We start from the raw sequence: 20,297 nt of genomic DNA on the forward strand, positions 1-20,297 counted from the left end.
GATGTGACTGCTGATTTCTGCCTCCCACACAAGCCATCTTAATTTTTCTTTATGTCAGTATGATTTAAAGAGCGGAAATTGACTCACAAAGGGAGTGCTCAGAATGTATCTATTAGAAGTTACTCAGAGAGTACATAATCTAAATGACTATAAACAATTTCCGAGACTCACTGTTACAGTCGTTACTAAGATTTAAAGTGTGATTTGCAGTGTGTGACTCTCCAGTATCCTATTCTGACACGGATGGGTTCAGCAAAGATAAAGATAGCTCAAGAATACTCCACAGATGTTGGAACGGGACTAACGTGTTTATAAAGAGAAGATAATCTTTTTTGTTTATGGATATTACAGGGATATATACAAGTAGATAGATAGATAGATTGGTTGGTTGGTTGGCTGAAAAGTATACTGTAGCTTAAGCTGTAAATGTTTCTAAAGACTTAGTTCTTCTTCACCTAAATGGAGTCACCCATCATGCATTAGACTATTATTACATGGTCAAAGTATGTCACAGCAGATTTTGATAAAACCTAATAATGGTTTTGTTATGTGTTTCTAATTAGAGATGGGTGGGAATTTTTCAACAAAACTTTGGGTTTGTTTTGGGTTTTTTGGAGGGTCAGAAGGCAGAAAATGCCAATTTGTCAAAATCAAAATTTTTTGTAGGGAAGGGTCAGTTTAGACAAATTTCCTGTTTTGAAAATTGTTTAAAGACAATTTTTGAAATTGGTTCAAATGACTTTTTGTTGTGAAATGGAAGTTAATTAATAGTTAAAAAAACACATGTAAACATAAGGTCAAAATTGAAATGAAACATTTCACAATTATCTAAATGAAGTGTTCGAGTGACCCAAACCTGTCTTTTCTTTCTTTCCTCACCTTCCTCCCCCACCCCGGTCTTTTTATTTGTGAAAATCTTTGAGATTTCAACTGTTTGTCCTGATTGCAGACAGGGACATTTTTCAAAATCTTAACTTTTGGGGGGTGGTATGAGGAAAGGAAAACCACTTTCCACCCAGATTATTTGTGATTGAAACACACTGATGTGGCAAATATGAGCGTTAGTTTCTGATACATTATACAGTACCCACCCCACTTCACTTAATAAAATAGCAGACACTGGCTGGATAGGCAGAGAAAAGCATCCTTGGAGAACAGGGCAGGTACAGAGAACAGACAGCTATGGTAGATAAGAACTTCTCTCCTTTTTCTCACTGAAGAAGAAAAGGCATTACAGAAGCCCCATGACAACTAAAAAGTATTGCCTGGGTACTGCTCCACAATATACCATGTACCAACATGGATGGTTTGATTTTATACAGTAAAGCAGAAACTTCTGGATTTTATAAGCCAGATTCTGATTTTAGTTGCGCTGATATGGGCGTCGTCTGAGTCCATTGAAATCACTGGAGGTCCTTGGGATTTCATGGGACTTATTCAGATAGAGACTGGCCCATAAGGTGTGGGGGTTTCTGGGTTTACATACTTTCTATATGGATGCATTGCAGCATGTAGTTCTTCCTTAGCTATGGAGGATATAAATCCAAACATTATGAGACTGAAGGAGAAAAAGGGACAGTTAAGAAAAATGGCACTCATGCAATAAACCAGCACACATTTAGGCAACTTTTTGGGGGAGGGAGAGACTCTACAAGAATGTATTCCTAACTGTGTCTCCATCTGCTGTAAGTTTCACAGCTTTTATTTATTTAATTCAAACTGCCAACCCACCCAATTTCAAGGGAAAAGCTGTACAACTGTTTAGTTTTACACCTCATTTAAGCTAACCTGTGTCGTCACCCACACTGGGGGTTTGGCTGTGTACTACCAGTCACAGCCTTGAAAGGCGGGCGGGAAAGGGGAGTTAGGAACTGCGTTTCTTCTGGAAGGGTTTGGTGAGTGATTGTAGGGAAGGGTACACACACATTACTCCATCTTACTAGGATAATCCAGCCTGCTCTGCACTGCGTATGCCAGGCACTCTGTAGGCCAGTAAAAGGAGGACAGGGGAGGAGTGGACCATGGTCCTGCCTCCTCTCCCCCCGCCAGCCTTTTGGGGAGCTATATGACCCTCAGCTTCCCATGCTCCCTGATGGGTAGAGGCTATGGCATTGTCCCTGGTTGTTGAGCAGGCTGCTCAGCAGCAGGGAAGACTCCCTTTCTTTTGGTCTTCAGCAGACCCACTCAAGGGCCAGGGATAATATGGCCCCAGGTAGTGGGACTCAAGTATCCCACTCTTTGAGCTCATCATATTTAATTAGCGGGGGGGGAGGGGGAAGGATTTTTCACCAAAGCAAAAAATCCTATTCCATACAGGCTTACAGTAACAATATTTTTCATTCGTGCCTCAAATTTTTGGAGAAATTTGATTTTTTTTCCATAGGGAAAAAAAGGAAAACATTATAGGAGTTAAGAATATTTATCAGCTGGAAGGGAGAAAGATGCCACAAGCAGCAGTCAGTTAAAGAATTGTCGTATGAGGATGCAGCTGTTTGGCTCTGCCAAATTTAAAGGGCCAGCTAAAGAAAGGCATGCTGGGGGGAAAAGTTCTTGTCAGAGGGAAACTTTGCACTAAGGAGGCTTAGCAGAGACCATGCAAATGCAAAGGACAGTGTTCCCAAGAAGTGGTTGTTTCTGCCTGTTGCATATCACCACTTTAATACAGGGAAATTATAGCATTCATCTTTTTCTTACAGTCTCTCTCCCATTCTTATTTATCACGTTCTAGTTGTCCCTTCCTTTTTCTTGGGTCGCTTTCCCCTGAAATGCTTCTGGCTTCATGCAGAGAACAGGTGCAACTACAGGGTCTCAATCTATGGATAAGAAGATGGTTTAGGAGGGAGGGATGCAAATTTATGAGGCACTGGGGAATCCTTTGAGGAAGATTCTTTACAGAAAGAGTGGACTCCATTTTAAATAAAGTGGAGCCAGATTTCTGGCACAGAAAATTGGGAAGATTTCGGGGATTATTTAAACTAGGTGGTAAGGAAAAGGCTGACGGATTCTGAGAAGCATTTAGGTCAGACAAAGCCATCTGCTAGGGATGGCAGTAATACGAGAAACTATGCATCTAGCAGTAGAGGAAAGAATTACAACAGCACTGCAGGAAGCAGAAGTTGAAGTCATTGAGGTACAATTCAAAATGATAATGGTGCAGATAAGCATGTTATGTTAAGAAAGTACACCCAGGAATAACGTCTACACATGTCTATATGCTAGTACAAGAAGATTAAAGGCAAAAATAGCTGAGCTTGAATTCCCAGCAATAGAAAAGGGCCTCACTAGAACAAATATTTCAAGGGTGAAGTAAGGCAATCCCTATACACACTGTGACATAAGGCCCCATGTGACTCTGCCCCTGTGGCCCCACCCCTGCACTATGACCCCACTCCCACATGCAATACACATTGGAAAGAAACATTTGTATGACTCATACACCTTACAGCAGGGGTCGGCAACCTTTCAGAAGTGGTGTGCTGAGTCTTCATTTATTCACTCTAATTTAAGGTTTTGCGTGCCAGTGATACATTTTAACATTTTTAGAAGGTCTCTTTCTATAAGTCTATAATATATAACTAAACTATTGTTGTATGTAAAGTAAATAAGGTTTTTAAAATGCTTAAGAAGCTTCATTTAAAATTAAATTAAAATGCAGAGCCCCCTGGACCGGTGGCCAGGACCCGGGCAGTGTGAGTGCCACTGAAAATCAGCTCACGTGCCGCCTTCGGCACCCGTGCCATAGGTTGCCTACCCCTGCCTTACAGGGTTCTAAATTAACTGTATCAATTCAGGAAAGGGCAAAATTGTACATGACTGAATGAAGATGTCTGCTCAATGTGCAGCTGCAGTCTGGAAAGCAAACAAGAAGATACGATGTATAAGGGCCAGGATGGAAAATAACATAATATTACCCTTAGATAGATCAATAATATTGTCTCATCTAGAATATTATGTGCTCCAACCCCCCAAAAGAATATTGCGGAAATAGAATGGATTCAGGTAAGGGTAATAAAACGATTAGAGGCATAGAAAAGCTCTTGTAGGAAGAAAGGAGAAAAATAATGAGGGACACGATAAAAGTTTATAATATACTGAACGGGACAGCAAAGGTAGCATGGAACCTTCTGTTCTCCATGTCTCACAATACAAAAACAAATGGGCAGGCAATTAAATTCAAAGCTGGCAAATTCAAAACTGATAGGAAATAATTTTTCCAGACAACGCATAATAAGAGTGTTGAACTCCCTACTACAAAATGTCATTGAGGCCAAACATTTGGCAAGATTCAAGGGATTGGACATTTATATAAATAACAAGAATGTCTAGTGCTGCTCTAGTTAATGCCAATAAACTAAATGGAAGGGATATTAAGCCTCATGTTTCAGGGTTTAAATCAATTGCTACCAGATAGAAATTAGGAGGAGACAATGTTGGGGGCAGATAAAACAAGTATTTTTCAGTCTAGATTATTTATTTCAGATTAAGAAAAACAACAAACTACAGGGTCTCCATGTGAGAGTGAGCGGGTGATTATAGTGAGTGTCTCTGTATCTGTACTGAAATCCAAAATGGCAGCTGTTGTAAAGCTTTCCCCCCTCAGCAGGCAGGGTGCCCCCACACACACACACACAACGAGAATGATAGCATCTCCTCCTAGTTACATAGCTGTATAAAGAACAAATTGGTTTGGGAAGGAAACAATTCAGAACTGACATGATACAGGTATATATTATTTAACTTCTCTCATAAGGCAAGAAAAAAAGGCCATCCAATGAAAGGAAAAGGTAATACATATACAACTGATATATTTTATGTCATGCATGATCAAACTGTGGGACTCACTGTTGGAGTTTACTGAGGCCGAGAAGTGGCATTCAAATAAATTAGACACGAACAGGAATAATAAGACTATCTGCAATTATATTAGCTTGCTAAAGTAAACAACACTCATGCTTCAGGACATAAGCCAACCAATAGCCTTTAATGCATGGGGCTGGGAAGAACATTTCCTCCATAGGCATGTTAATGTATAATTTTTAATCATATGGGTTTTACACCTTCTGCTGAAGTATTTGATTTTGGCCCCTGTCAAGAGACGGGATACTGAATCCGATGGCCCTTTGGTTTGAGTGGTTCTATGTTCTGTTTGTTTCAAGGTCTCCCTTCCTGCTCTACTGGGGTGGTCCCCTCCATGTTGGCAACAAATCTCTGCCAAGTTATTACATAGTTATTTATTTTTCAAATGGCTTTGTACAGCAGATGTTCCCATGTGAGCATTAGCTTTTCTTTTACTGACTTTTGCTGTGCAAATTGAACACTGAACCTAACCCAGATCCCATTGAATTTAACAGCAAAACTCCGACTGAGTTCACCAAGATCAGGATTTGGTTCACTGACTTACATTCTGCTCAACTGCTGGCCCAGAATGAAACTAGCAAGCAGTAGACATCAGGGGTGCTGGAACAATTTATATAGTGGGGGTGCTGAGACCATTGAACCAAACTGTAAACCCTGTATCTGAGGGAAACCACTTCAAGCCAGGGGGTGCGGTAGCACCTCCAGCACTCCAACTACCAACACCTATGGTAGACACAGATTTAACATTACTTATGCTACTTTTCAGGCTGTTTAACATGAGAGTTCACAGGTCTGACTCTTGCTTTTGTCTTCCTCATGGATGAAAACCCTTGTAGATATTTTAACCTGATGCTGGACAGAGGGCTAGTTGAAGCTTATCTAAAATAGCTAAACTGCTGCAAAATTGGACTGGAAATCGTGTCACAACTTGCTTTCATGGGATTTTCAGTACTGATTGGTTTGGTTGGTCCAGAAATAATCATACATGGCACTTATATAGCACTTTTCACCCGCAGATCTCAAAGCACTTTGCAATGGAGGGCAAATTTTATCATTCCTGTTCTATACACAGGGCAACTGAGGCCCAGAGACTGTAAGTGATGTGTGACATTGGACAAAACAAATCAGTGGCAGAACCAGACCTCAAGTCTACTCACTGGCCCACTGCTCCCCACACTGAAGAAACAGTCGGCCTTTTGGTCTCTTTCAACACTTCTCTTTCCATTTGCATCTTGAAAAAAGAAGTCCAGCTGCTGCAAAAATTAAATTGTTTTTTTTTCAAATGTTAACCAAATGTTTCTGAACTTCTTCAAGATCCTCAGTTCTAATTTAGCTAAAAATACGACAGGAGGTTAGAGTATGTTATTGTTTTATATGAATGCATTAACTCGCAGCAGTACCTTCTTTTCAGGCATTTTCATCCCTATTTTCTTCAGAGACCCAGTATTTTTGCCATGCTGTTGTTATTAGACTTTTCCTTTCTCTGAGGCTATCTGCCACAGTATATCAAAACAGCCTTTGCCTCTGCACCCCAAATGGCAGTCAAAGCTAGTGATGGATAACTCTCCACAAGCCTGGAGTGGAATCAGTTCAGATATGCTTTCGAAAGGTTTTGGGGTTTCAGCAAAAGATTCTAGGGCTTTCTTGTGTGACGTTTCTCATACTTCAGATCAGGGCTGGCTCCAGGCACCAGTCAAGCAAGCTTGTGCTTGGGGCGGCAGATTCTAAGGGGCAGCATTCCATCCAACCCTAGGGCGGCATGGCCACCCTTTTTTTTTTTTTCTTTTTTTTTGTTCGCTGCTCTGGCCACCCTGTAGGGGATGGCGGTGCGGAGGAGGGGAATGCCCTGCTGGAAGCCGGCTGCGCGCTCTGTCTGCCCCAGCCAGTGCCAGGTCTGCAGCATCCTTCCCTTCCCGCCGACTGGAACAGCGTGGAGCCCTCCTGGCAGGCGGTGCAGTGGGAGGGGCCGAGTGGTGAGCGCCCTGGCTACAGGAAGCCCTGGCCACCCCCCTTCTCTCTCTCCCCCCCACTCCCTCCCCTTCCCCTTCCCTCCTGCTAGCTGGGGCACGCACTCCACTGCCCAGGGCATGTCTGCAGAGCAGGGAGTCCTGCAAGACAAAAGTTTGCACCCTGGATCTGGCCACCCCACAGGTTTTTTTTTTTTGCTTGGGGCAGCAAAAAAGCCAGAGCCGGCCCTGCTTCAGATCATATTAGAAGTGTCACCTGAACAAACTTTTGTTTCCAATCCCCAGTGGAACACCAAATTGGAAAGGCAAATGAAAATTAAAGTTGGGGGGGTCTGCAGGCCTATTAGGACATTTAAAGAAATGTTTGGTTCAGGTTCATTTCGCAAAGTTTTGGCATGATGGGTGTTCTTTTGTTTTCTAAACCAATTCACCTGCCCCATCTCCAAATGATTGCAGCTGATCATCTACCAAAGCACTGTCATGTTGTTTTGAGAATTTTTTTCTCATTTCTTGTTCTGCGTGAACGCTCATTCCTGAAACCCTTGATTGTGTGGGTAATCGTTATTCACACTAATATATCCCATTGACTCCAATAGGATGTGCAGAAGTAAGGATTACAGGACCAGACTATACATCTGTTCAGTTACGCTGGCCAAGATCCAGTGCAGAAAACTGTGCATTTGCCTGGCAATGACAAGAAGCAGGAGTGAATTTCTCAATTATAGTGTCAGAAATAAAACAATTTTGGGTGGTTCACCAAGAGATTAAGTGGCTCAAGTGGAATTATGGCTCTTTTCAATGAGACCAGGAAGCCTGCTGTTACATCCTTAAAATATACTCAGTGATTTGTGCCTAACCAACAGGTTCATTTGACATGAAATGATTTATAACCAAGCAACAGGTTTGTTTAGATACCAGAGAGTTTCAGGGCCTGGTAGCTCTCTCTCTCTTTCTTTTTTAAGAAACATTTTTAACTATAAAAAAGGTAAAGAGATTTTTTTTTATAAAACCTTTTTACAGTTTATTTCCTATCATTAATTGTTAAAATATAAAAAATGATGATCTGACTAAATGAAGCAGGATGTTAAATGGTGAATTTTGTCTGTGTAAACAAATAAATAATTATTTACAATCTTTGGCAAAACAAAGTGAAGTTTCATTGATCTCATTCTCTCCCTCCTTTTTTCTCTCACATGCACACACACCCTTGCAAAGAAAAAAAGAAAAAGAAAAAAGAAAACCTTCATAAATAATTTACATAGAATAGGAAAATTATGGTACAATCTAAATATTAACATCTTCATCCCCACACTGATGTTATGCTTTCACAAAACCAAACCAAAAAACCCTACACGTCCATCACAATCATTACATTTAATGAAGTCTCCCCACTTTCTTACTGGGACTTGGGGATACAATTTAAAACAACAGAAGTATGAATTGCAACAAACTCAAAAAAACCTCATAAGGAGGATTTTTTTTAAAAGGGTTTGTTAATATGAAGAGATTGTAAAATGTGCAATAAAGCTCCAAACTGTGAATTCTTTCTAATGAATATAGCAGTAAAATCTATTTAAAAGGAAAAAAAAGAGCTGAGTCAACATTTGGCTCACCATGCCCTATGATAAGGCAAGAGATACTGTATTATTCCCTTAGTAAACCTCATCTGTGATTAAAATTACACCAGCAAGAGTTTTTTTGTGAACAAAGCTCATACATCTTAAACAAAACAAAACAGTGTTAAATACTTGCATACTATTGTATAACTGAATAACTGTTGTATCTGGTTAGAATAAACACTGGTATCCCTTCAGCATTATTTAAAAAATAAAACAGTTCTATATACAGCAGACTTAGGTAACAATACAAAATACTAAAATTAGGATAACAGTATATATATATTAAGGTTCCCTTTATAAATTCCTCATTATTACTTATTTAATCGTGCTACTTTAGAACATGCTGGATTGTAATGACATAAAACCGCATGTTTAAACAAATGTGTACATTGCTTCAATGATATCTTCATGTTGTGATATGCTTTAACAGTTTGTTCTAGCATTATTTGTTAATACTGCATTACTAATGCACTGTATGACATGCTTTAAAAATAAATTATCAGAGAAGGTAGCAGTATGTGTAATCATGATAAATATTAACAAAATATTTATAACTGGAACCTTAATTTCCAAATTACCAAATTAGGTAATGGTAGCGTGGCTACCTTTTCATAATCCTAGATCAGGATTCAGGATGTCAAAGTGCTTTTTGCAGCAGAGATGGAAAAGTGGTTCAGATTCAACTTGTTCCAGACGGTCATGAAATATGTTTAGCAAGAGGGAATGCAAAAAAAGATGTACACTGGCCAACTGGAAACCATTTTATAAAAGCCACAGTGGATGGCCTTATGTGCTTAACTGAATTTCTGTGCTTTCTTATGTTCAAGTTTAAGTGCTGGTTCAATTGTATTTGTCCTGATTTAAGTCCATACAAATAACATGCATTGTTATTTCTAGTTAGACATTATTTGAAACTAAAAATCTGAAGTTTCAGCAACTTCTAATCTTAAAAAGTATTTTTGAAGAGTTAGTAAAAGCATTCTTATCAGCTGAAAGATCTTTTTGCATCAAGCCATCTTCATATTATTCTCCAATGGCTTCTTCATTATTAGGCTAGATATTGTTGGTGTGGTCCCTTTGTTATTTTACTGAAATTAGGCTCAGAGGTTTTGTGTTACTGAGGTCCAGCCCTGATCGGAGCAAGGGAATTGTCAACCCTAGGCATAAAAAAGTGGTTTTAACACTTTTTTTTCCACTTAGTTTAAGACAATGGATGATACTCATCCCCTTTTTCTCCATATATATATAAATACATTAAGTAATTACACTTTATATGTAAACGTCATTCCTTTGTAAAAAAAACAAACAAGTCTTGCTAAGTTTTCACTCAACAAAAATGTTCTAATGTATCAATCTGCTTTTGCTTCAGTGGTGGGTTGGACGCTCACATTTAGGTCCCATTAGTCCTAGTTTTCAGAAGGCACTTGAGCGTAGGTTTGGCTAAGCCACTCTTGGCAGCAGGGAGGTACAAGGTCAGTTGAACAGAAGGCCGGAGGAGGAGAAGGTACACAGAAAGAGAAGTTGGGAGTACCAGGATGTACTGAGGTGTCTAGGTTGCACAGCATCTACAGTACTTTGCTGGTAATGCAGCAACCATAGCTCAGAAATCTAAAGTAAAAGAGAAACGGATATTAATTGGTGCAGAGGCATATTTGGTTTGGAATACAGTAAAAATGGAAAAAGAGCTCAAATGTGCTATAGTAAAAGGGAAGCAGCCTGCATAATACAAAGATTACTTTTCCTGTTCTTATAAATGTGAAAACATAGAACTATTAAAAACATTGTGGATGGTTTCATTATATTTTTTTTAAAATGGAGAATGCATGAATCACCATATTTGGAAGTTTTTAAGAATAGGTTAGGCAAACACCTGTGAGGAATGCTCTAGGTATTATTTAATCCTGCCTTGAGTCCAGGGGACTGGACAAGATGACCTATTGAGGTCCCCTCCAGTCCTACACTTCTATAAAATGGGAATTGAAAATAGCCACTGAATCCTTAATGCCTCCTTAAAGAAGGGCTACCCATAAGTCTGCAAGTGCATGAGTAACCCACTACTGAATACATGTTACAAGTCCTGCTTTGATCAACAGAGGATATGAGTTGTTACATCTCCCAGCTAGGTAACATTGGCTCCTTAGCTCAAGCTGTAGCAGTTCACACTTTTAGCTCTAGAGATTCCCGGCTTCACTCCCAGTGTGTCAGGCATGAAGGTGACCATCACACATGCAACACACACTAATGCGCTGGATATACTCACACAGTTCCAAACAATTCTCTCCCTCAGATAATTCCATCCTTTTTTTCCAGGCAGATTGTATTAAACATGTGTTTGTGGTTATTCAGATTTACATTAAGACTAGTGGGATCCAAGCTTTTAATGAATCAGTGTCTAAATTATGTTGTGGTCCCTTATGGCTTTGGAACATGCCTTCTGGCTGAAATTTATCGGGATTATTGCTGTATGTTATACAGTCATGCCCTGATTCAGGAAAGCAGTTAAGCACATGCTTAAGTCCACTTGTTTCAGGACAGCACGTTGATCAACTCAAAATAAACTCCCTCTTGTTTCATTCGTAGTTAAGAATTGATTGAGTTATTTCAGAATGATTGATAGATTAAGGATTCCATTCAACAACTGGAAGATACTTTCTATTTCCATCTTTTCTCCCTAGTTCAGTGGTTTTCAAACTTTTTTTCTGGTGACCCAGTTGAAGAAAATTGTTGATGCCTGCGATGCAATGGAGCTGAGGATGAGGGGTTTGGGGTATGGGAGGGGTTCAGGGCTGTAGCAGGGGGTTGAGGTGTGGGAGGGGGTCGGGGCTGTGGATTGGGGGTGAAGGCTCTGGGGTGGGGCCGGGGTGAAGGGCTTGGGGTGCAGGAAGGGGCTTCAGGTTTGGGGGGGGTCTCAGGGCTGGGGCAGGGGATTGGCACCTGGGCTTATCTTGGGCAGCTCTCAGTCAGCGGCGCAACGGGGGTGCAGAGGCAGGCTTCCTGCCTGTCCTGGCACTGAGGACCGTGCTGCGCCCCGGAAGCGGCCAGCAGTAGGTCCGGCTCCTAGGAAGAGGCATGCAAGTGGTTCCACGAGGCTCTCACCCACAGGCACCGCCCACCTCAGCTCCCATTGGCCAGTTCCCGGACCTGCTACTCGCTGCTTCCGGGGTGCAGCGCAGTATCAGAACAGGTAGGGACTAGCTTGCCTTATCCAGGCAGCACCACCAATGGGACTTCTAATGGCCCGGTCAGCAGTGCTGACCAGAGCCCCCGCAACCCAGTGCCTTCCATTTTGCAACCCACTACTGGGTCATGACCCACAATTTGAAAACCACTGCCCTCATGTTTAGCTGGGAGATTGAAGTAATTGAGGCATAAATAAAACTTTCATAATTGCCTAGTTCACTGAAAAAAACTAACCTCTGCATTCATATTTGAGGTCAGAGAAGTAGACCATTTCTTGAGAGAAGACAAAAAGACCTAATCGTCCACCAGCAAAGGTCTTATCATAGATTGGTCCAGAGTCTACCATGACCTGTTTTCCTTCATATACTAAAACTCTGTAAAGAAAGACATGTTTTAGATGAGTATAGTGAATCAACAGAACTTTTCAAGGTTGAGACATGTAATAGCAGCTGTCAGGTGATGATATGATGTTGAATTCTAACACTAGGTGGCATGTAGTAGAAGTTTATTACATGGGTCATTCCTCTGTTATACCTTCCCTGAGCCTGTCTGGTAGTCATAGCCCATTTATTGGAAGCCCCGGTGCTGTTCCATGAGTAATTTGATGAACATCATCTGCAAAGAATTTCCAAATCCCTGTGTTATTACAGCTATGTCTTCTGGACTATCAAGAGGGAGTGTCATGTTCTTAATGTTGATTAGCCACATGCCTCTTTATGCTCAGAAGTTAGCTTGAGAAATATACACATCATTTAATTGACTCACGGTAAGTCTGTTACCTCCTCACAAATAAATATATTTTAATGACTATTCAAAAACCTAGTTAATTTTTCTTTTTCTGTTAAAATTCCCAGTAGGAAGAAGGAGGTTCATGTACAAGGACCATAGGACCTGCCACATTAGATTAGGGCAATGGGCCCGCTAGAGCAGTATCCTGTCTGACAGTGGCCAGTACCAGCCCCTTCAGAGGAAAGTGCAAGAAACACCATAGTGAGTGCACAACTGTGAAATAACCTGCCCATAACAGGAGTATCTTTCTATCCCTTGTCAATTAATCACTGGCCTATGCGCTAAAGCAGGATGGCTTATATTACATAGATAAACTGTCCTTTATTCTTTCTAATGTAATGGATGACCCATTTTGTCCCCAAATCCTTTCTACTCCTTACATCATGCAACAGAACAAAACTGTATTAGTCCTGATGAGTCCTGGGCTATTCAGGTCTAAAGAGGCAAGAGATAATTTCCCCAATAAAAATGTAATATACAGTTACAGTATTTACTGCAGGTTAAAATTTTCTGCACTGTCAATCCTCATGTTTAAAAGGCATAAGATAACCAATTAGGGTAAGGAAAAGATATCCTTCATAATGTAACACTTAGCAGTGCAATTTTGTGTGCATTACATAGGTGTTTACAGCTGTTTCTGGAGTACCTGGTGTAAGCCACTGTCAGAGACAGAATGCTGAACTAGATAGGAAAAAAATGTCAAGTTTTAATCTCACTTTGCGTATTGTTTTGGAATTTCTCTTTCTTGGCTACTTTACAAACAGTTATTTAGTAAGAATTCAAGATATTTTTATTTAATAATATTTAGTTTATGTAAATTCTGAACAGTCCTAATGAAACTGAACACATCTGATGTGTATGTGTGAGGAGAGAGAGAAGTTATTTAAAATTTAATAAAATGTTCCAAAAATAGAGAAACTCTGCCATGAATGAATCATCAGCACTGGAATTAACAAACAAACCATTAAAAGCCACTACGTCATTAGAAACTAAAGCTATATTATTAGGAAATTTGTAGGCATTGAAATACCACTTACTTTATTAATCCTGTTTTAGGCCTGTGAATCAACTGCCATCTGTAGGCAGTATAATCTTTCCAGCCAACATTCTTGGGGTCATGCCACAAGGTACGTACCTATAGTAGGAATACAAATGCTTCATTAGAAAAGGTTTGTACTACAGCAACTGGATATCTGATCACAGCCTATTTTCTTTGTATCACCAAACTAAAAATTACTTTAAAATTTAGTGATACTGAACTCTGGTAACCTATTTTAAGTAACATGAAAATTGCCATCTTCGGTTATACATCAGTTACTCTCAAACAAGTAGATTAATTCATGGGTTAATAGACTTTAAGGCCAGAAGGGACAATTAGATCTTCTAGTTTGACCTCCTGTATATCACAGGCCATAAAATTTCACCCAGTTACCACTGTATTGAGCCCACTAACTTGTGTTAAAGAATACCGTATTTTTCCGTATATAAGACGCCCCCATGTATAAGACGCCCCCAACTTTTCTAACCCCAAATTCAGGTTTTTTGTTTTGTTTTGTTTTCTTTGCCGCTCCAGCCGCACTTCAGCTGTCCCCCCCCCCCCCCGACTTTGCCGCTCAGGCACAGGAAGAGAACGCCGAGGTAGGGGTAGAGGGGCCGAGGAGGGCCATGCGCCCCGGCTGGTCTCCGGCGGCGGCCCTGCCCGGCTCCTGCCGCATCCCTCCCCGGCCGCGCGACTCCTGCCCTGGCCCCGCATCCCCGGCCGCCCGGCTCCTGCCCCGCGTCCCCGGCCGCCCGGCTCCCCGCGTCCCCGACCCCCCGGCTCCCCAGCCCCCCGGCCCCAGCCGCCCAGCTCCACGCGTCCCCAGCCGCCCGCTCACCGGCCGCCCAGCCCTGTGTCCCCAGCCGCCGGCCCCCCGGCCCCGGATCCCCGCATCCCCGACCCACCGTGTCCCCAGCCCCACATCCCCAGCCGCGCGGTTCCCCGCATCCCCAGCCACCCGGCTCCCCGCGTCCCCGGCCGCCTGGCTCCCCGCGTCCCCAACCCACCGTGTCCCCAGCCGCCCGCTCCCCGGCTCCCCAGCCCCACTTCCCCAGCCGCGCGGTTCCCCAGTCGCCCGGCTCCCCGCGTCCCCGGCCGCCTGGCTCCCCGCTTACCCGTCCCCGCTTCGCCGCCCGCCCGGCCCCGCTTCCCCTGCCGCCCGCCCGGCCCCGCATCCCCGGCCCCGCATCGCCGGCCGCCCGCCCGGCCCCGCTTCGCCGGCCACCCGCCCGGCCCCGCTTACCCGGTCCCGCTTCGCCAGCCGCCCGTCCCCGCTTACCCGTCCCCGCTTCTTTGGCTGCCCGGCTCCGGGTCCCCGTCCACGGCCGCCCGGCCCCGCTTCGCCGGATCCAGCCACGTGCAGACAGCGCGGTAAGGGGGCAGGGAGGGGGTGTTGGAGAGAGGGCAGGGGAGTTCAGGGGTGGGGGGGTGGATAGGGGTTGGGGGGGTCAGAAGGCAGGGAACAGGGGGCTTACTTCCGTGTATAAGACTACCCTCAATTTTTAGTCTAAGGATTTTAGGAAAAAGTATAGTTTTATACACGGAAAAATATGGTATCTTGTGCTAAAGAATATCTTCCCAGAAGATGTGAAGATATTAGAGATGGATCCGACGAAGTGGGTATTCACCCACGAAAGCTCATGCACCAATACGTCTGTTAGTCTATAAGGTGCCACAGGACTCTTTTCTGCTTTTAGAGCTGGAGAATCCACCACTTCCCTTGCTAGTTTGTTTCACCCTCACTGTCAAAAAAATATACCTAATTTCTCATTTGAATTTGTCTGGCTTCAACTTCTAGCCATTGGCTCTTGTTAGGCCTTTCTCTGCTAGATTAAAGAATCCTTTAGTGCATAGAATTCCCTCCAGCCTTCCCCATGAAGGTATTAGACACTGTAATCAAGTCACCTCTTAGTCTTCTCTTTTATAAATTAAACAGATTGAGCTCTTTAAGTCTCTCCCTCCAAGGCATTTTATTTATTACTCAAAGCATTTTTTGGCTTTTTACTTCACCCTCTCTAATTTTGTAGTGTCATTTTTGAAATATGGGCACTAGAACTGGATGCAGCATTCCAGAACAGGTCTCACCAATGCTGCATACAGATGTAACCTCCCTCCTCCTATTCATTATTTCCCTGTTTATACATGAGCTCTTTTTGTCACAGCATCACACTAAGGGCTCATGTTCAGTTGCTTGTCCACTCTGAGCCCTAGATCCTTTTCAGAGTCACTACTTTCCAGAATATAGGTGCCATTCTGTAAGTATGGCCTACATTTCTTTTTTGAATGGGCCCAGCTTATCAAGCGATCCAGATCACGCTATATGACTGGCCTGTCTTCATCATTATTTACTACTCTGGTAAGCCTTGTGTCATCCAAAAATTTTATCAGCAGTAATTTTATATTTATTTCCAGACCACTTGATGAAAATGTTGATAATTGATGAAAAAGTGCAAGGAAAGTAAAGGGGAGTGGAGATCTGGGAATATATTTTGTCTGAGTTCTGTACATGTTCAGACACACACACTCTCACACAACGTTCACCCTACAGAACTGATCCTGCTACACATACCTATGTGAGTAGCTACATTGAAAGAAATGGGACTAATTAGCTGAGTAAGTGCTACTGCAAGACTGGCCCAATATTTATTGTATATTGTTCCAAATCTCTGGCACCATAAAATTCTCCAGGAAGGCCCAGACCCTGGTGTGAACTGTATGCAGTTGGATCCCTGTGCTTGTGTGGTGCCCCACTGACTTCAGTGGGCTTCCTTAGGGTCATAGGGGCCACAGTGTGAAGTTATTGCAAGAGTTGGGAGTTTGTGGCAAACTTTCTGAACACAGCCACGTTCAGAAATATAAACATCAAATATATGTGAGGTCCCAAAGGTAGGTGTTTAAACGCCCCTCTGAAGAGAATAAAGCCCATTGTAACACCAATACTATCTCCAAGCTGGAAGAATTACCTGTTCTCCTTGTCCTTTGATTTTCAGGTTCTTTTTAACTACTTTGTACATTCTCTTTTATCTACGTATATTTTGCATTACTTTGAAAACAGTACAAATAAATAACAACAAAACCATCTAAAAAGACTGGCAATTTTATCCAAAAATTAAAATAACATTGAAAAGTCATTTACTATTTTCCCTACTCTTATTGGCATACTGACCCTCAGTGCCCTTTTTTAACTGGCAACCGGTTTTTGTGTCAGCCCCCTTTTTACCATATTGGTCACCCCTCAGTGGTATGAAGACTTGATTCTCTTACCTGTCCAGGCGTGTTTCCAGTGTGCCAGAGAGCATTTCTCAAGTGCTCACCAGTGCCAGTCGTGGAGTTCACTACTTTGAGTGATACCCCTGAATAACCATAAGCCCTGGTGGGCTTGTCCTCCCAGTAGGTCTGTGTGACTTGCTTCCACATCAGGACATAAAATCGACTGCTGGACTGATAACCAAACACAAACCCGGCATAGTCGTCATCACGGTCTGTGTTAACATAGAATGTGCCACTGAAGTCAACAGAGGTGAACTCATCGAAACCTGGTAGAGGATTAAATGTGCAAGATATTAAGTTCCTCCATGCAGTGCAAATTCAGAATGCTTGAAAGCAGACTGTTATAACATTTCTGTTGCTTTGGGCTTTCTAGGGTTTTTTTTGGGGGGGATGTGGGGGTGAAGGGTTGAGAGAGAGAGAATGAGATCATATGTACTGTTTATATAGTACTTATATATCTGTTCTGTCTCATTCCTTAAACCAGGATGAGGATAAGATGATATCATCCTCTCTTTTTACCTTTGTTTCTGTGTAGTCTTTGCATTTCTCTGTCCCTTTCCCTCTTATAATACTGCTGTTACAGAAACATGACTTGATAGCCCTTTTAAAGAAAAAACTAAGTTTTATAGTGTCTTACATTAGGATCCCTTACTATACCAGTTGGGAGCAAGGAGGAGGCATTTGGTAGGAAGAACAACTAATGTGATGTACGTTTGCAAGCCTTCCTCAGTCTTGATTTATTCAGATCAGTGAAACAACTATGTTCCCTCTTACCTATCAGAATGAACTCTATAAAATGCACGTGGGAGTTATTGTAGGTAGGTCTAACATATAGCAGCTGACATTCCAAAAGGAAATGGAATCAAGTAGCTCAATAGTCTTTTTTTCTCATATACAACCTCAATACAGAATCCTTTTTCTTCATCAGCTGAGCAGAGAGTTGTGGCAACAGCAATAGGAAAAAAACTCTGACAAGTATATACACACAGGCACTCTCAGACACTCAGGATATACACTCCCATTTGAGTAAATGAACAAATCTATGCTATTTTGGGCTTCTATATGAAAAGAGAAACAAGACTATGCAGTTGTTTGATGTGCTACACAAAGTATAATAGAAGTGTGGTCTAGCAGCTTGAACACTCAGGTCACTATGAAAAATTCAGAGTCCTAATCCCAGCTCTGACAGTGACTCTGTGTATTTTAAACCTTCTATCTCATTTTCCCTATCTGTAAAATGGGAATAATTATACTTACCTACCTAATGGGGTGTTGAAGAGAGTGTTGTAGTTAACGTAAAGTGCTTTGAAGATAAACAGCACTATATCTGTCATAAGTACTGGGGCTGTGTATTATTCTGTATGTGTTTCAGCCAGCACTGTTCCAAAGAATCCAGATAATTTTATTCTCTTTTGATACTCACCTACTGCTATGCCAGGATCAGAGTTGGCAGTCTGCACCAGTTCTTTGCCCTGGTGGCGAATAACCCAGTTGGGGTCAATTTGAGCTGTTCCCTTTGGATCCAGGGGGACCATCTGGAACTTTCTGAAGTCAGTTTCACTGATGTCAATATTTTCGGGGCACACGTCATAAATATCTGGGACACTGTCATTGTCAAAATCATCTTTGCAGATATCACCTCTGCCATCACCTACAAGCAGAACACATACACAGGCAAAAATTGTTAGCATTTTGTACCTCTCTCTTTATATAAATCAACAGCTGTTCACATAGGAATTAGAACACTGGAAGAGACCAGTAGTCTATGTAGTGTACCATCCTGCCACCAACAAGGACTTATATCAGAGGCAGATGTAAAATGCCTTTAGTGCACTTGATCACCAATGTATTCTTCAAGCATGGGCTTTCTGACGGAAAGAAGGAGAATGAACCTTAGGAAACAACCAAAGACTCAAAGACTTTCTGCAGTTCAGCTTGGTGGGAAAATGGTTCCACATTCCACTGTCTGACAGCCAAGTAGAATTCCAAATTCTGACCGACTGTGCACTCCCGCACTTGTTTATCTTAACACTTAAGATAAAAACTATGCATTTCCAACTTTATTCCCTTTGCCAATATCAAAGAAGCAATTATTGAATCCATACGAGGATTTTAATTATTCAATGCATATGTTGCTGAAGTTCCCAGTGGTCCTGACTGCTGACATAGTTGATTTTGTTTCAAACGATATTGAAAGCATTTGTCCAACCAGCCATGTCATCCATAAACTCTATCCAGGTCTGCAACTTAAAACTGTGTGGCTCACATACTTGAGAGCACATGAACATCTTTTGCTTTTAGTTATAGTCTGGCTTTTGCCAAAGTCGAACAACATTTCTTCTGCCGTTGATGATGATGAAGAGCAAGTCAACCTGTACTACTGATTCTGTTGGACAGTCTTCACAGAAGTGCATTTACACATATGCTGGCCTAGACCTCCATAGCCCAGCTGCGCTACGCTTGGCACAAGACCAGGAGGAGCAAAAGCTGGCTTTAACGGAACTATACTGCCCAGATCCCCAAGTCACCCTTGGACTACAGAGGTCCTCATAGAAGTTACATCAGTCCAAGGGCTATGGGGCAATTACAGAGATTGGCAGGGCACAGAGTTGTATAAGTCATTCCCTCTTTATCCTAGCCATGCCCCCCTTACACCAGGATACTGGGAGGAGAGGTGGTGTGGGAACTGCTATCACTGTTCTATTTCACCCAAGGATTGCCCAGTGCAGTTAGAATCCTCAGGGGGCTATAACTGCCAGCTATACAGTGCAAAGTAACCAGAGCAGCAATCGAGAACTGGTCCACTGTAAACGTATTGTCACTATGAACATATGAACTAAATTTTGCTTTCAGTTACACCAGCATCAATGTGGAATAATTCCAGCAATTTCATTTACACTTGTGTAACTAAGAAATTGCTCTTATGTATTTATTTTGTGGGTCATTACTCATAGATATATCAAACATATATAGCAGTTTTTATCCTAAAGAATCACAAAAATGTTTTATATGTTATATATATATTGGTAACACTTCATTAACCACTGAACTGCAACTATCTATGTGGTAGACTATTACAGCTGTTTAACAGTGACCAGGACTATAGCACAATAATTCAGGGCAAGAAATGAAGGAAAATACTGCATCCATTTATGTAACTGTCTAGTGCACATGATCAACACATACCTAAAGTGTTTCCTCTGTGAAACAATTTTTAGCAGAGTTGGTTGAAAAATGGCAAATATTTTCCATATATATTTACAAATAAATGAATATTTCTCATTTTTTAAATGTTATGGAATATTTTGGTTCTTTCAATAAAAAACTGAAGTTGAATACCAACATTTTCAACTGTGTTGGTTTTCAAAAACCAAAACAGTTTTTTTTAATTAAAAAAATTCTAGTTTAATATTTCATTAAAAAATTAACATTTGAAAAGGAAACAATGTCCCAGAAAATTTGTTTTTTTAAATAACAATCACATTTTTAATCAAAATTATATTATATGTTTGACCAGTTCTAGTTTGATGCCCTTTAATGCATTAATACAATGTTCTAAGTTCAGACATGGCATAA

At 41.7% G+C, this 20,297-nt stretch overlaps 1 protein-coding gene across 1 annotated transcript in view; it reads right to left on the reverse strand.

Moving 5' to 3' along the window:
* Positions 1 to 8,307: 8,307 nt before the first annotated feature.
* The window catches only part of THBS2 (thrombospondin 2), a 47,621-nt gene continuing 35,631 nt past the window's right edge, over positions 8,308 to 20,297 (reverse strand). The window contains exons 18-22 of the mRNA XM_045011609.1: positions 18,145 to 18,372; positions 16,716 to 16,987; positions 13,450 to 13,547; positions 11,858 to 11,997; positions 8,308 to 10,051 (exon numbers count right to left, since the gene is read on the reverse strand). Of these exons, the coding sequence (XP_044867544.1) occupies positions 10,044 to 10,051; positions 11,858 to 11,997; positions 13,450 to 13,547; positions 16,716 to 16,987; positions 18,145 to 18,372 (746 nt within the window). The 3' untranslated portion in view covers positions 8,308 to 10,043. The remainder of the gene's footprint in view (positions 10,052 to 11,857; positions 11,998 to 13,449; positions 13,548 to 16,715; positions 16,988 to 18,144; positions 18,373 to 20,297) is intronic.

Source organism: Mauremys mutica, chromosome 3 (assembly GCF_020497125.1).
Source record: "Mauremys mutica isolate MM-2020 ecotype Southern chromosome 3, ASM2049712v1, whole genome shotgun sequence".
Taxonomy (NCBI): Eukaryota; Metazoa; Chordata; order Testudines; family Geoemydidae; genus Mauremys; species Mauremys mutica.